Source organism: Hyla sarda, chromosome 9 (genome assembly GCF_029499605.1).
Source record: "Hyla sarda isolate aHylSar1 chromosome 9, aHylSar1.hap1, whole genome shotgun sequence".
In the NCBI taxonomy this organism is placed as follows: Eukaryota; Metazoa; Chordata; class Amphibia; order Anura; family Hylidae; genus Hyla; species Hyla sarda.
The window spans coordinates 6,468,936-6,485,482 of NC_079197.1; the positions used below are offsets into that span (position 1 = coordinate 6,468,936).

Here is a 16,547-nt window from a genome sequence, read left to right on the forward strand (position 1 = left end):
AGGACCCCACTGCTGACACACAGACATAAAAAAGCAAGACTACATTTTACCAAAATGAACTTGAGTAACCAAAATCCTTCTGGGAAACGTCTTGTGGACAGATGAGACCAAGATAGAGCTTTTTGGTAAAGAACATGATTCTACTGTTTACCGAAGATGGAATGAGGCCTACAAAGGAAAGAACACAGTACCTACAGTGACATATGGGGGAGGTCAGTGATGTTTTGGGTTGTTTTGCTGCCTCTGGCACTGGGGGCCTTGAATGTGTACAAGACATCATGAAATCTGAGGATTACCAATGGATTTTGGGTCGCACTGTACAGCCCAGTGTCAGAAAGCTGGGTTTGCGTCCGAGATCTTGGGTCTTCCAGCAGGACAATGACCACAAACATACGTCAAAAAGCCCCAGAAATGGATGACAACAAAGCGCTGGAGAGTTCTGACGTGTCAGCAATGAGTCCAGATCTAAATCCCATTGATCACCTGTGGAGAGATCTTATAGTTACTGTTGGGAAAAGGCGCCGTCCAATAAGAGACCGGGAGCAGTTTGTAAAGGAAGAGTGGTCCAACATTCCGGCTGAGAGGTGTAAGAAGCTTATTGATGCTTATAGGAAGCGGCTGATTTCACTTATTTTTTTTCCCCAAAGGTTGTGCAACCAAATATTAAGTTAAGGGTAATTTTCCACTTTTTTTTTTACGGCAGTTTTTGGATATCTGCCACTGCAGTTTTTGAGCCAAAGTCAGAAGATCCATAATGGAGGAGAAATGTAAGTCCTTGCTTTATGTGTCCCATTCCTTTTGAATACGCTTCTGGCTTTGGCTCAAAAACTGCCAGAAAAAAACCAAAGTGGAAACCAATAATTTTGTCCAGGCCATTTTTGGAGTTTGGTGACATTATGTCCAATTTGCTTTTTTTGGTTTATTTCCAATACACACAAAGGGAATAAACATGTGTGTAGCAAAACCTGTGTTACTGCAATCCTTTCCTGTGAGAAATACTTCATTGTCTAGAAACATTTCAGGGGGGCCAACATTTACGGCCATGACTGTAGATATCGTATGTTTACCATCGTAGTCTTCTGCTCCAGTCACATCCGATCCTGCATCTTGTAGCTGCTTGGAATCTGACACAGGCTTAGGGCATGCTGGGGGTTGTAGTTTAGCAACAGCTGTAGGCACCCTGGTTGGTAAACACTGGGAGCAACACGTTTCCTAGTTACACATACTCCTCCTGCATCATTAAATACCTGGACAGATTTTTGTCAGGACTCTAGAAAAGCTGGGTGACAGCCAATATGGCTGCCGTTACCGCTCCTCCAGCATTATCACCCAACTTTCTGAAGCTGCCCAACCATCACCGACACTGGACGACACATCTGTCTAGTTACGTAGTGATATCTCCTCCAGGTATATACGCTGTGTCTAGAAAAGACAAGGCTGTCTGGGCATGCTGGGAGTTGTAGTTCTGCAACAGCTGGAGACACACTGGGAAACACCAGGCTATTAAAGTATGGTAGATTTTGCGCCACTGTTTGCCTTTGCCTGTATTGCCGGGTGGCATAGACGGGTGGCAGACATTGTAGTAATCCAAAAACCACGGCAACTGTGACTCGCCCTGAAAAGCGTAAGAATTCATTGTAGGCGCAACCGCGCAACACTGACTGCACATAGTTGTAGGCGTTTATGGATTTCAAAGGTCAGAGTTCACTAACCTAGTATCATCTGTGCTGTGGAAAGTTTTAGCATTTTTTTTTTTTTTTTTTATCGTATTTCCCGTGGTGTTTGCGTCTATCGGAGTTTCCCGGGCCGTCCTGAGCTGTGTGTGGTCTGAGAAGCTTACTCGGCAATTGCAGGGTATTGTTTGGGGCTTAGATACCAGGACGTATCATTAGGGCTTGGGTCACACCGCTGGGGCCTCGCCCTGGACATCAGAACTAAAATTAGGGCTAAATATACATTGTGATAATGAAGTGCGTGAAGTACACGGGCAATGCCGCTCTTCGGCTGTGCGGGCATGCTGGGAGTTGTAGTTTTGCAACAGCTGGAGGCACCCTAGTTGGGAAACACTGATATAGACGGTGGTTTCTAGGATCCCATATCAGCGGTGTATCACAGTTCAGCAGACAGAATCACACATGGTCAGCTTAGATACACTGGCTTAGCAGACAGTATCCAACATGATAGATGTAGACACACCAACAAACCAGCCCAAGATAGACTTCAGTACAGAAGCTTAGTAAACAGTATCACATGGCTTAGATACAGCAACACAGTAGACCAGTGTTTCCCAATCAGGGTGCCTCCAGTGATTGCAAAACTACAACTCTCAGCATGATGATAGTTGTAGTTTTGCAACAGCTGGAGGCACCCTGGTTGGGAAACACTGCCTCCAGACCGAAAAGCTGGGTGAATATACCAGTATGGCGGCCAGTACCCTTTCGATTAAGTCGAGGATTCGCTCAGCTCAGAACCCCCATTATAGTGCCCTTAGCAACCAGTCAGATCCCAGCTTTCATTTTCCCAATGTGATCGGTTGCTATGGTCGAACTCATCCACTAGGCCCGAAGCCTGTGCTAGAGTAATCTGAATATTCATACATGGGGCTCATTTGTTGCAACCAATTATTTACAGCACAGATCGCTGTAGGAGATGGAGGCTGAGCTCTGATTGGTCGCTATGGGCCCCGTAGTCCATTAGGGTCCCCCATGTTCTGGGTGCGGTTAAGAAACAGGACCATAGGACCCAATGTGATTTATGGGGGTGATTTATGGTCCTATATTTAATCCTCCTTTATCAGACAGGGAAGGGTACTAGTAAATATGGATCCAGTGCCGGCACTTCGGACGGTTTCACGCGAGCATATTACATGCGCCATTTTTGAGTTGGTATTAAAGACTCATATCCGTATATGTAATATGATCGCATCTGTAATACGAACTCAAAAATGTGCATGGAATACGCTTGTGGTCGGGAGTAGTCTTTTTACCTTGAATAATATTCTTTTTTTTTTATACAACTTTTTTTTTTTTTTATTAAAGAATTTTTCTTTAAAACAGATATTTGAGAATAAGAAAATAAAAGTACATAGAATAATAAACAAAGTCATTACATATTAAAAAGACCAGGTTGCCTTGTTGCCCCTAGCAACCAGTCCAGTTTCACCATCTGTTTCTTAAGACTAGGTTCACACTGCGTTCTCCAAGAACGGGATGCCGACATATACTGTGGCGTAGAGCAGCGGGCACCATTCATTCCAATGGCGAGAATGGGGGTCACCCTAGTGAATCTGTTCGGGCCGTATACACTAATTTAACAGGACTCGGTAACACTGTAGATGGGGTGGGTGACTCTCATCAGAATCAATGGCGTCCGCTGCTCTCCGCCACAGTATATGTCGGCATCCGATTGTCAACGGATACCTGTGACGGAAAGTAAGAATACAGTATGAACCTAGCTGAAGCCGCGCTATGGTTGCTAGGCCGGATTTGAACACAGGCCTCAGGTGGGTGACAACCAATATGCCCTCTGTTTAAGCTGCTGACGGGTTGTCACCCAGCTTTCTCTGGTACCCAGCTGTGCACTGATTTTATTGGTTCGGGGACCCCCATCATTGCAGTATAGGGGACACCAAGGGGTCTTCATTTACCAAGTAAAACTACCAATAGCAACCAATCTAATCTTAGGTTTTGCTTTCTAAGCTGTAGTGTAGTTACCATTGGCAACAAGGCTTGGTTTGAACACAGGCCTCAGCTGGGTGACAACCAAAATGGCCTCTGTATAGCTGCTCCAGGGGTTGTCGCCAGTCTATCAACGCCCCCAAAAATCTCCCAATGTGGCGGTAATATTATGGCTGCTGCCATGGCACTCGCACAGCTGGTCAGACTCCTGAGGCGCGATCTGATGCAGTGTTTCCCAACCAGGGTGCCTCCAGCTGTTGCAAAACTACAACTCTCAGCATGCCCGGACAGCCTTTGGCTGTCCGGGCATGCTGAGAGTTGCAGTTTTGCAACAGCTGGAGGCACCCGGGTTGGGAAACACTAGTCTATTTTGCCTTTGCCCGCACTGTCAGGTGGCACCGATGTTGCGGACATTGTAGTGTGACTTGCCCCGAAATGTGGCCTCTGCACAGCTGCCCCAGGGATTGTCGCCCATCTATCAACGCCCTGAAAATCTCCCAATGTGACGGTGATATTACAGCTGCCACCATGGTGCTCACACAGCTGATCAGACTCCTGAATGGCGGCTATGCCTAGCTGTACACGATGTGGCGCAATCATCTTAGTATCCGAGCGGTCATCGTAGATCATGTTGTTGCCTGTTATATATGTCTATAGGGGGTGCTTGTTCTTAGTGTTTTATTATGTCTAGGCATGTTTGCCTTTCTGGGGTCTTGCTGTCGTTGTGGTGACTATAGTGGGCGCCTTAGGTGCGTTCATACTGCGGGTTTGTTTATATTTAACGTAAACGGATGCCAAAACTCGATGATTCATATTCCCATTGACTTTAATTTTATATATAGTTTTTTTTTTAAAATAAATATAATTTTTTTGCATACACAATAGCGTAAGTCAGCAACGTTTTTGCACGCAGCAAAATTAAATGGTCTGTAATGGCGACAAAAAAAAGCGGATTATTTATCCAGCTTTCCCAGAAACCGAGAAAAAGTAAGAGTTTTGGTCTCCGCGTCCTATCGGCTTCCAATCTCCTCCCCTGATTCATTATGGTGACACGCCGTAATTTACGAGCGGTGAGGAATGTGGCGGTTACACGGGAGGAGATGGCAGTGAGCCCGGGCACAGGAGGCGACAGGTTCCTGCAGGGAGGGCGCCGTAGGATGTACTGGTGTTTGCTGGTTTCCTGCACAGGGCTGGAGACCACTCTGGTGACATCACCAACATGACCCCCAATGAGGTCAGCGCTGCACAGTATAACTACCATGTACTTGTGAAGAGTCCCTGTAACCGGTAATGACGCCATCTACCTGGGAGATACGTGACCTTTAGGTTCAACCATGGTTTTTATTTTTTTTTTATTTTTTTTTTGCTGGTTACGTCTGTTCTGGAAAAGTTGAGTGGCAACCAGTCTGGCCGCCGTCAGCAATAAAAGATGAATAGCTGTACTGTAGTATAAAGTGTGTGGATCTAATGTCGGATCACATGTCCTTATAACAGTGATGTCATACAGGGGGCCTGGTCATTATATTACTATTATATCAGTGATGTCATACAGGGGGCCGGGTCATTATATTACTATAATATCAGTGATGTCATACAGGGGGCCGGGTCATTATATTACTATTATATCAGTGATGTCATACAGGAGTCCAGCTCATTATGTTACTATTATATCAGTGATGTCATACAGGGGGCCGGGTCATTATATTACTATTATATCAGTGATGTCATACAGGGGGCCGGGTCATTATGTTACTATATCAGTGATGTCATACAGGGGGCGGGGTCAATATATTACTGTTATATCAGTGATGTCATATAGGGGGCCGGGTCATTATATTACTGTTATATCAGTGATGTCATACAGGGGGACGGGTCATTATATTACTGTTATATCAGTGATGTCATACATGGGATGGGTCATTATATTACTGTTATATCAGTGATGTCATACAGGGGGCGGGGGAGTAATCAGAGTCATATTACTATTCTATATCAGTGATGTCATACACAGACTGATCAGTGTCATTGTATTACTATTATATATCAGTGATATCTCACAGGGGACGGAACTGTGATCAGTGTCTTTATAATACCATATCAGTGATGTCATTTAGCGGGCGGGGTCATCATATAACTATTATATCAGTGATGTCTTACAGGGGCGAGACTATGATCACTGTCATTATAATACTATATCAGTGATGTCATATACAGGGGGCGGGGCTGTGCTCATAGTGTCATTATATTACTGGTATAAATCAGTGATGTCATACAGAGGCTGTGGTAAGTGTCTTATTACTATTATATCAATGATGTCATACAGGAGGCGGGGCTGTGATCATAGTGTTGTTATATTACTACTGTATTATGTTTTATCAGTCATATCATACAGGGGCGAGACTATGATCGCTGTTATTATAATACTATATCAGTGATGTCATACAGGAGGGGGCAGGGCTCTGTTCAGTGATATAATATACAGGGGGCGGGGCTGTGCTCATAGTGTCATTATATTACTGGTATATATCAGTGATGTCATACAGAGGCTGTGGTCAGTGTCATATTACCATTATATCAATGATGTCATACAGGAGGTGGGGCTGTGATCATAGTGTTATTAAATTACTACTGCATTATGTTTTATCTGTCATATTGTACAGGGGCGAGACTATGAGCGCTGTTATTATAATACTATATCAGTGATGTCATACAGGGGGCAGGGCTGTTTTCAGTGATGTCATACAGGGGGCGGGGCTCTGACTACCTCTCAGACAAGATATAGGGGCTGGTTTTCAGCAGTATTAATAACTGTTCCTGTAGTATACAGTGTGTGGATTTCTTGTCTGATCACAATATAAAGTGACCAAGTAATGGCGGGTTTATCCGCTGTGGGCGGGGCTGAGTGATGTCAGATACCTTTCCTCGTTCTGGGGACGGTGTGTTTTCGCAGAGGGCCCTCGTGTCTGATGCTGCACACTGCAGGAGAGGTGGGCGTGCGGGCTGATCACTGCGAGTCTCTGCGTCGGCTGCAGATGATGATTCATTTATTTAGTGGAAATTTATTTATTTTTTTTATCTGTGAGAATTTTAACCTTTTCTTCTCTGGAGTCTAATACATTCCTTAAAGGGAGAGCAGGAAAAAAAAATCTACGTTTTTTTTTTGGCGCAATCCGTATGAAGTACTCCCTTATAATACTACTCTATGAGAAGCTCTGCTGTGTGTTTTTTTTTTTTTTTTTTCCCCAGACACGTTCACACATTCCTTAAAGGGGAACTCCAGCTGTTGCAAAACTACAACTCCCAGCATGCCGTTGGCTGTCCGGGCATGCTGGGAGTTGTAGTTTTGCGACAGCTGGAGGCAGCGCTGATGTTAGTGAAGTACAATATAACCCAAATGTTTTCTTCCTAGGTAATCCCGCCAATTACGCCACTTTTCTGTTGTCTAGGTGTGTCTGTTCTGCACCTCCAACACTTAAAGGACATGAATCACACTGAACCCCCAAGGGCAGAGTGTAGGCAGGACGAGCCAAATGAAATGAAAATCATTAATGGCAACGCGGGAATCCTGCCCAAAACATCCTGCCGATAACTCACGTGTTCCTGGGAATGCTGGTTGACAACCAGTAAAGATGTGCTATATTCTTGTATATAAGAGCAGTATTATAGTAGTTATATTCTTGTATATAAGAGCAGTATTATAGTAGTTATATTCTTGTATATAGGAGCAGTATTATAGTAGTTATATTCTTGTATATAGGAGGCAGTATTATAGTAGTTATATTCCTGTATATAGGAGCAGTATTATAGTAGTCATATTCTTGTATATAGGAGCAGTATTATAGTAGTTATATTCTTGTATATAGGAGGCAGTATTATAGTAGTTATATTCTTGTATATAGGAGCAGTATTATAGTAGTTATATTCTTGTATATAGGAGCAGTATTATAGTAGTTATATTCTTGTATATAGGAGGCAGTATTATAGTAGTTATATTCTTGTATATAGAAGCAGTATTATAGTAGTTATATTCTTGTATATAGGAGGCAGTATTATAGTAGTTATATTCTTGTATATAAGAGCAGTATTATAGTAGTTATATTCTTGTATATAGGAGCAGTATTATAGTAGTTATATTCTTGTATATAGGAGCAGTATTATAGTAGTTATATTCTTGTATATAGGAGCAGTATTATAGTAGTTATATTCTTGTATATAGGAGCAGTATTATAGTAGCTATATTCTTGTATATAGGAGCAGTATTATAGTAGCTATATTCTTGTATATAAGAGCAGTATTATAGTAGTTATATTCTTGTATATAGGAGCAGTATTATAGTAGCTATATTCTTGTATATTGGAGCAGTATTATAGTAGCTATATTCTTGTATATAAGAGCAGTATTATAGTAGTTATATTCTTGTATATAGGAGCAGTATTATAGTAGTTATATTCTTGTATATAGGAGCAGTATTATAGTAGTTATATTCTTGTATATAGGAGCAGTATTATAGTAGTTATATTCTTGTATATAGGGGGCAGTATTATAGTAGTTATATTCTTGTATATAGGAGCAGTATTATAGTAGTTATAATCTTGTATATAGGAGGCAGTATTATAGTAGTTATATTCTTGTATATAGGAGCAGTATTATAGTAGTTATAATCTTGTATATAGGAGGCAGTATTATAGTAGTTATATTCTTGTATATAGGAGCAGTATTATAGTAGTTATATTCTTGTATATAGGGGCAGTATTATAGTAGTTATAATCTTGTATATAGGAGGCAGTATTATAGTAGTTATATTCTTGTATATAGGAGGCAGTATTATAGTAGTTATATTCTTGTATATAGGAGCAGTATTATAGTAGTTATATTCTTGTATATAGGAGGCAGTATTATAGTAGTTATATTCTTGTATATAGGAGGCAGTATTATAGTAGTTATATTCTTGTATATAGGAGCAGTATTATAGTAGTTATATCTTTCTTTGTGCCCTTGGTGGCTCCTTAGTCATCGTACACGCAGCCTTTGCTTGCTTTTGTTATCAGATTCTTATCTCTGGTCCGTGCTTCGTCTGATGACACAAGGTGAATGACGGGAGCAGCGCACAGTCAGCTCAGCATTAACAAGTAGTCATATGTTTTATATCACTAAAGAAAACACACTGGGGATGTGCAGAGATTTCCGTATTTTTTTTTCTGATTTTCTAATAGAGAACTCTCCAGATGACGCTGTATTACACATTTTTACAATAATTTGTACGGACATTCCGCTCAGATTCCACCATGTGAACATACCCTTAGGCACCCTTAGTTAGGGTCGGGTTAGGTTTACGCTGTCTTGGCATAAAAGAGCTTGGATACAGTATAAACTCCAAATCTAATTCACCTATTCACATGAATCGCACTGTTAGTGGGGCATATTGGGTCTTAAAAAATAGCTGAAATTTAGATCTCGAGGTGCTGACAAAATTAAGGAATTAAAACTATAACAGAATAGGATGTAGCTGGTTTCTCTATAATCACATGTTTTTTTTTATTAATGATAAAAATCATATCAAAAGCTGGTATCCGAGCAAGGCCCTTGCTACAGGTTCAAATGAGATATATATATATATATATATATATATATATATATATATATATATATATATATATGCAATAGAACGATAAAATTGGTCACAACATATAAGGTAATAGAAATTATTGAACAGTGGGAAATGCCACCTTGCTGGAATAAGAGTAAATTAGTCTCAATTAAAATTGCATAATAATTAATGCAGGCAGTGTGACTAATAAGGTTGCATAATGAATGTCTCAATAGTAACAGTCTTGGATTGTATTTATGTCCTAGATCCAAAGAATAAGGCTTAGTAACAGAAATACCGCTGAGATATAAAACTATAAAACTGGTGTCTGTGCTGAGGTTGGTGCGGGGAGCCCCCGGCCTAAGGAATGTAATACCTGTGGTTCCAGAAGGTCAGTGGGGTCCGTTGGTGAGAATCAGTGATATTGGGGATCGTTGGTGTATAATACTGCCCCCTATATACAAGAATATAACTACTATAATACTGCCTCCTATATACAAGAATATAACTACTATAATACTGCCCCCTATATACAAGAATATAACTACTATAATACTGCCCCCTATATACAAGAATATAACTACTATAATACTGGCTCCTATATACAAGAATATAACTACTATAATACTGCTCCTATATACAAGAATATAACTACTATAATACTGTCCCCTATATACAAGAATATAACTACTATAATACTGTCCCCTATATACAAGAATATAACTACTATAATACTGCTCCTATATACAAGAATATAACTACTATAATACTGACTCCTATATACAAGAATATAACTACTTTAATACTGCCCCCTATATACAAGAATATAACTACTATAATACTGCCCCATATATACAAGAATATAACTACTATAATACTGCCTCCTATATACAAGAATATAACTACTATAATACTGCTCCTATATACAAGAATATAACTACTATAATACTGCCTCCTATATACAAGAATATAACTACTATAATACTGCTCCTATATACAAGAATATAACTACTATAATACTGCCCCCTATATACAAGAATATAACTACTATAATACTGCCTCCTATATACAAGAATATAACTACTATAATACTGCTCCTATATACAAGAATATAACTACTATAACACTGCCTCCTATATACAAGAATATAACTACTATAACACTGCCTCCTATATACAAGAATATAACTACTATAACACTGCTCCTATATACAAGAATATAACTACTGTAATACTGCCTCCTATATACAAGAATATAACTACTATAATACTGCCCCCTATATATAAGAATATAACTGCTATAATACTGCTTCTATATACAAGAATATAACTACTGTAATACTGCCTCCTATATACAAGAATATAACTACTATAATACTGCTCCTATATACAAGAATATAACTACTATAATACTCCGCCTATATACAAGAATATAACTACTATAATACTACGCCTATATATAAGAATATAACTACTATAATACTGCCTCCTATATACAAGAATATAACTACTATAATACTGCCTCTATATACAAGAATATAACTACTATAATACTGCCCCTATATACAAGAATATAACTACTATAATACTGCCCCTATATACAAGAATATATCTACTATAATACTGCTCCTATGTACAATAATATAACTACTATAATACTGCTCCTATGTACAAGAATATATCTACTATAATACTGCTCCTATATACAAGAATATATCTACTATAATACTGCTCCTATATACAAGAATATAACTACTATAATACTGCTCCTATATACAAGAATATAACTACTATAATACTGCTCCTATATACAAGAATATAACTACTATAATACTGCTCCTATCTACAAGAATATAACTACTATAATACTGCTCCTATATACAAGAATATAACTACTATAATACTGCCTCCTATATACAAGAATATATCTACTATAATACTGCTCCTATGTAGAATAATATAACTACTATAATACTGCTCCTATATACAAGAATATATCTACTATAATACTGCTCCTATATACAAGAATATATCTACTATAATACTGCTCCTATATACAAGAATATAACTACTATAATACTGCTCCTATATACAAGAATATAACTACTATAATACTGCTCCTATATACAAGAATATAACTACTATAATACTGCCCCCTATATACAAGAATATAACTACTATAATACTGCTCCTATATACAAGAATATAACTACTATATGGTTTCCGCTTCCTCTGATGGCTCTCTTCCTCCATGTTGGTTTGATGATGCCCTGGATAGGAATGTTGTGGCGCCTCCATGTGTTGTGACCGCTATTTATCTATCACGTCTTGTATTGCAGGTGACGATCACTTTCTTCACGTGCCGCCATCATCCCGTGTTTTATATCACACAGGGGAAGGGTTGTGGTTTGGATACAGAGCGGCACAATACCGCCATCCGGTTCCCAGAAGACACATTAATCCCCTTTCTTCAAAGGGTGTTTTAATGGGTGGTCTTGTCTGACAAGATAAAGAAGGAGACTGATATGGGGAGGGGGTACCATTATGTAGGGGGGGGGGGGCATTATGTAGCAGTCTCTGGAATTCTGCGCTATACAAATGGAAGATTCTGTATTATGCCCTGGACAACACCACATATAAAACTTCTCTCTCCTCCACGATGCCCTTTATTTTGCCTTTTTTACCCCCCAAAAAATATTGGTTTTAGTATAATCAGTTTTTACAAGTCATGTGATTATATATATATATATATATATATATATATATATATATATATATATATGATTTTTTTTTTAAATCATGTGACTTGCAGTTTTGTTTTTCTACAAATGAAATCTTTAACATGCATGCACACAATTTTTATGGCCTTTATCCCCAACTATAGAAGTCGATTGGAGCCACAATTTATTGAAAATAAGAGTAAGCATGCTGCCATTTTGAAAAACTGTCTCTGAGCTTAAAAGCACACCTTTGACTGTCTGGGCATGCTGGGAGTTGTAGTTTTGCAACTGCCTGTGGCACCCAAGTTTGGAAAGACTGCTCTGTGGTCTCCTCCTTCATTGCTCATATGAAACCCAACATCGAATTACATAGTGTAGCGCAGTGTTTTCCAACCAGGGTGCCTTCAGCTGTTGCAAAACTAAAACTCCCAGCATGCCTGAACAATCAAAAACAGACAAATCACAGTTTACAACCTGCTGCAAGAGCTTTTTTGTTGAAAAACTACACCTACCAGCATACACTGACAGACAACGGCTGTCCGGGCATGCTGGGAGTTGTAGTTTTGCAACAGCTAGAGGAACACTGGTTTGGAAACACTGATGAAATGCAATACATTGGCTCATTAAAGGGGTACTCCGGTGAAAAACAATATTTTAAAATCAACTGGTTCCAGAACGTTAAACAGATTTGTAAATTACTTCTATATAAAAATCTTAATCCTTCCAGTACTTATCAGCGGCTGTATAATACAGAGGAAGTTCTTTTCGTTTTACATTTCTTTTCTGTCTGACCACAGTGCTCTCTGCTGACACCTCTGGCACCGACACAGAGGCACCCGTCATGGCCACCATCTTTACAACCCTACAGAGGTGACATCTCTGTCCATTTTAGGAACTGTCCAGAGCAGCATTTGTTTGTTATGGGGATTTTCTCCTACTCTGGACAGTTCTTAAAATGGACAGAGATGTCAGCAGAGAGCACTGTGCTCGTGATGTCAGCAGAGAGCTCTGTGTTCCAAAAAGAAAAGAATTTCCTCTGTAGTATTTAGTAGTTAATAAGTACTGGAAGGATTAAGATTTTTTAATAGAAGTAATTTACAAATCTGTTTAAGTTTCTGGCACCATTTGATTAAAAAAAAAAAATAAAAAAAAATAAAGCTTTACACCGGAGTACCCCTTTAAATGAACTGGTGCCAGAAAGTTAAACAGATTTGTAAATTACTTCTATTAAAAAATCTTAACCCTTCCTGTACTTATCAGCTGCTGTATGTTCCACAGGAAGTTCTTTTCTTTTTAAATGTATTTTCTGTCTGACCCCAGTGCTCTCTGCTGACACCTCTGTCCATTTTAAGAACTGTCCAGAGTAGGAGAAAATCCCCATAACAAACATATGATGCTCTGGACAGTTCCTAAAATGGACAGAGATGTCACCTCTGTAGGGTCACGAAGATGGTGGCAATGACGGGTGCCTCTGTGTCGTGCCAGTTCTGGTCTTTTATACTTACTTGTGTGTAAAAATAAATTAATAAAAATATATACATAAATAAAAAAATAATAATAATCAAATAAATAAATAAAATAAATAAAAGAATAAATAAATAAATGAAATAAATAAAATAATGAAATAAATATTTAAATTAAATACAAATTAATTTAACAATAAATAAAATAAAATAAGAATACATAAATATAATAATAAAATAGATAAATAAAAAAGACAACATTTTAAAATAATGAATAAATAATTAAATAAAATAAGAAGAAATAAAATAAGGGTAGATAAAAAGATTAAATATTAATATTAATTGAGTAAAAACAAACACTGCCCCGGGATACATTTGTATACATAAAGTTACAAGTGTTCAGCCGTCCTACTGACTTTGAGGTGTTAAAATTGGTTTCCTGTATTGATATCATTGGACGCTGTTTAATGTCTTATTATTAAGCAAAATAAAACAAATTGCGCAGTTTTCTGTCTTCCTGGTAACCACGAGGCTCCAGTAACGCAATCTGCATCACGATGGGACTATTTACACACAACATGTTTGTTCGCAGTGACTATGGAATCCACCTCTCCCAAACTATTGTGCTTTTTGCTGGCATGGCTTCCTGGCCTCGCCGGGGCCCCTGAACTATCTGTGCCAGGAACCGCGGCTGCCAACATGATAAAGTAATTACGCAGCGCCCAATTGTGTGTGGGGATCAGTGACGCTTTGCAGATGTCGCTAAACTTTTGTGAGAGTCTTGTTTTCTGGCTCGGGGGGTGGGGGGTGGTCGCGGGCCGTGAAATCCTCTGTACAATGACATTGTGACCCAACCGCCCTGGTAACAAGACGACCAGAGGAGGGGGCAAATGCCAGCACACTGCCCGCTTCATAGTAACAAGGGGCTTATTCATGTGTCTGGAGCAAAGAGATACAGTATTCACATACTGCAAACAGTATGGCTGCAAGTGCCGCTCCCATTTGGGGGTTGTGGGGGTGGTTACCCAGCTTTCCTAGCATCCTAACTGGCAGCAGTAGTAGTAGTAGGCTGGAGAATAGTTGTTTTTAATGTGCAAGAGAAATGCTCTTTTTGTGACCTTGTGCTGTTGTGATCGGTTACATTACTGCGAATATTTCTGAAATCATTTGCATTAATATCATTTCCTTCTATCATAGATCCTAATCTTTATATTACACAAACCTCCTTATTACAGTCACCAGAGGATTAACCGTATACAGTATATCCAAGATGCTGCTACTGAATCTCTCTGAATAGAACTACTATAATACTGCTCCTATATACAATATAACTACTATAATACTGCTCCTATATACAAGAATATATCTACTATAATACTGCCTCCTATATACAAGAATATATCTACTATAATACTGCTCCTATATACAAGAATATAACTATTATAATACTGCCTCCTATATACAAGAATATAACTACTATAATACTGCCTCCTATATACAAGAATATAACTACTATAATACTGCCTCCTATATACAAGAATATAACTACTATAATACTGCCCCCTATATACAAGAATATAACTACTATAATACTGCTCCTATATACAAGGATATAACTACTATATTACTGCTCCTATATACATGAATATAACTACTATAATACTGCTCCTATATACAAGAATATAACCTACTATAATACTGCCCCTATATACAAGAATATAACTACTATAATACTGCTCCTATATACAAGAATATAACTACTATAATACTGCCTCCTATATACAAGAATATAACTACTATAATACTTCCCCTATATACAAGAATATAACTACTATAATACTTCCCCTATATACAAGAATATATCTACTATAATACTGCTCCTATATACAAGAATATATCTACTATAATACTGCTCGTATATACAAGAATATAACTACTATAATACCGCTCCTATATACAAGAATATAACTACTATAATACTGCTCCTATATACAAGAATATAACTACTATAATACTGCTCCTATATACAAGAATATAACTACTATAATACGGTCTATATACAAGAATATAACTACTATAATACTGCCCCTATATACAAGAATATAACTACTATAATACTGTCTCCTATATACAAGAATATAACTACTATAATACTGCCTCCTATATACAAGAATATAACTACTATAATACTGCTCCTATATACAAGAATATAACTACTATAATACTGCTCCTATATACAAGAATATAACTACTATAATACTGCCCCCCTATATACAAGAATTTAACTACTATAATACTGCATCTATATACAAGAATATAACTACTATAATACTGTCTCCTATATACAAGAATATAACTACTATAATACTGCTCCTATATACAAGAATATATCTACTATAATACTGCATCTATATACAAGAATATAACTACTATAATACTGTCTCCTATATACAAGAATATAACTACTATAATACTGCTCCTATATACAAGAATATAAGTACTATAATACTGCCTCCTATATACAAGAATATAACTACTATAATACTGCCTCCTATATACAAGAATATAACTACTATAATACTGCCCCTATATACAAGAATATAACTACTATAATACTGCTCCTATATACAAGAATATAACTACTATAATACTGCTCTTATATACAAGAATACAACTACTATAATACTGCCCCCCTATATACAAGAATATAACTACTATAATACTGCTTCTGTGTCTAATTCTCACCGTTCCCTTTTAGTGGCCGCCCCCACGATGTGTGATTTGGGGCTTTTCACTCCTGAGCCTGCGAGCCCCGGCCCATATTATGGCGAGTGTTCGGACACCTACTACCAAGAGGATCGGTGGCAGAAGTTGCGCACGACAGTCAGGAAACTGGAATTCTGGGAGAGTTTCACCGCGGAGCCGATAGGAAGTGGATTCTTCTCTAAAGTTTATAAAGTAAGTGTCTCCTTGTTTATTATGGTGTTTGTATCTGTGCAGTTTTTTATTTTAAACTAAAGATGATTTAGTTATAGCTCCGCCCCCGAGGAGCATAGTGTGTGATTAAAAGAGGACTTATCCCCTTTGTTTTGATTAATATT

The 16,547-nt window shown here is 38.2% G+C and overlaps 1 protein-coding gene across 9 annotated transcripts in view; it reads left to right on the forward strand.

Moving 5' to 3' along the window:
* The window catches only part of LOC130290859 (dual specificity testis-specific protein kinase 2-like), a 61,857-nt gene that overhangs the window by 28,971 nt on the left and 16,339 nt on the right, over nucleotides 1-16,547 (forward strand). For 5 of the 9 annotated variants that reach the window (XM_056539003.1, XM_056539005.1, XM_056539004.1 and 2 more), the window contains one exon: nucleotides 16,205-16,404. In XM_056539003.1, coding sequence (XP_056394978.1) covers nucleotides 16,205-16,404 — 200 coding nt within the window. Of the gene's footprint in view, nucleotides 1-2,690; nucleotides 2,761-3,187; nucleotides 3,503-3,733; nucleotides 3,839-16,204; nucleotides 16,405-16,547 lie in introns of those variants that run through there. The other 4 variants (XM_056539001.1, XM_056539000.1, XM_056539007.1 and 1 more) reach the window with 4 other exon arrangements.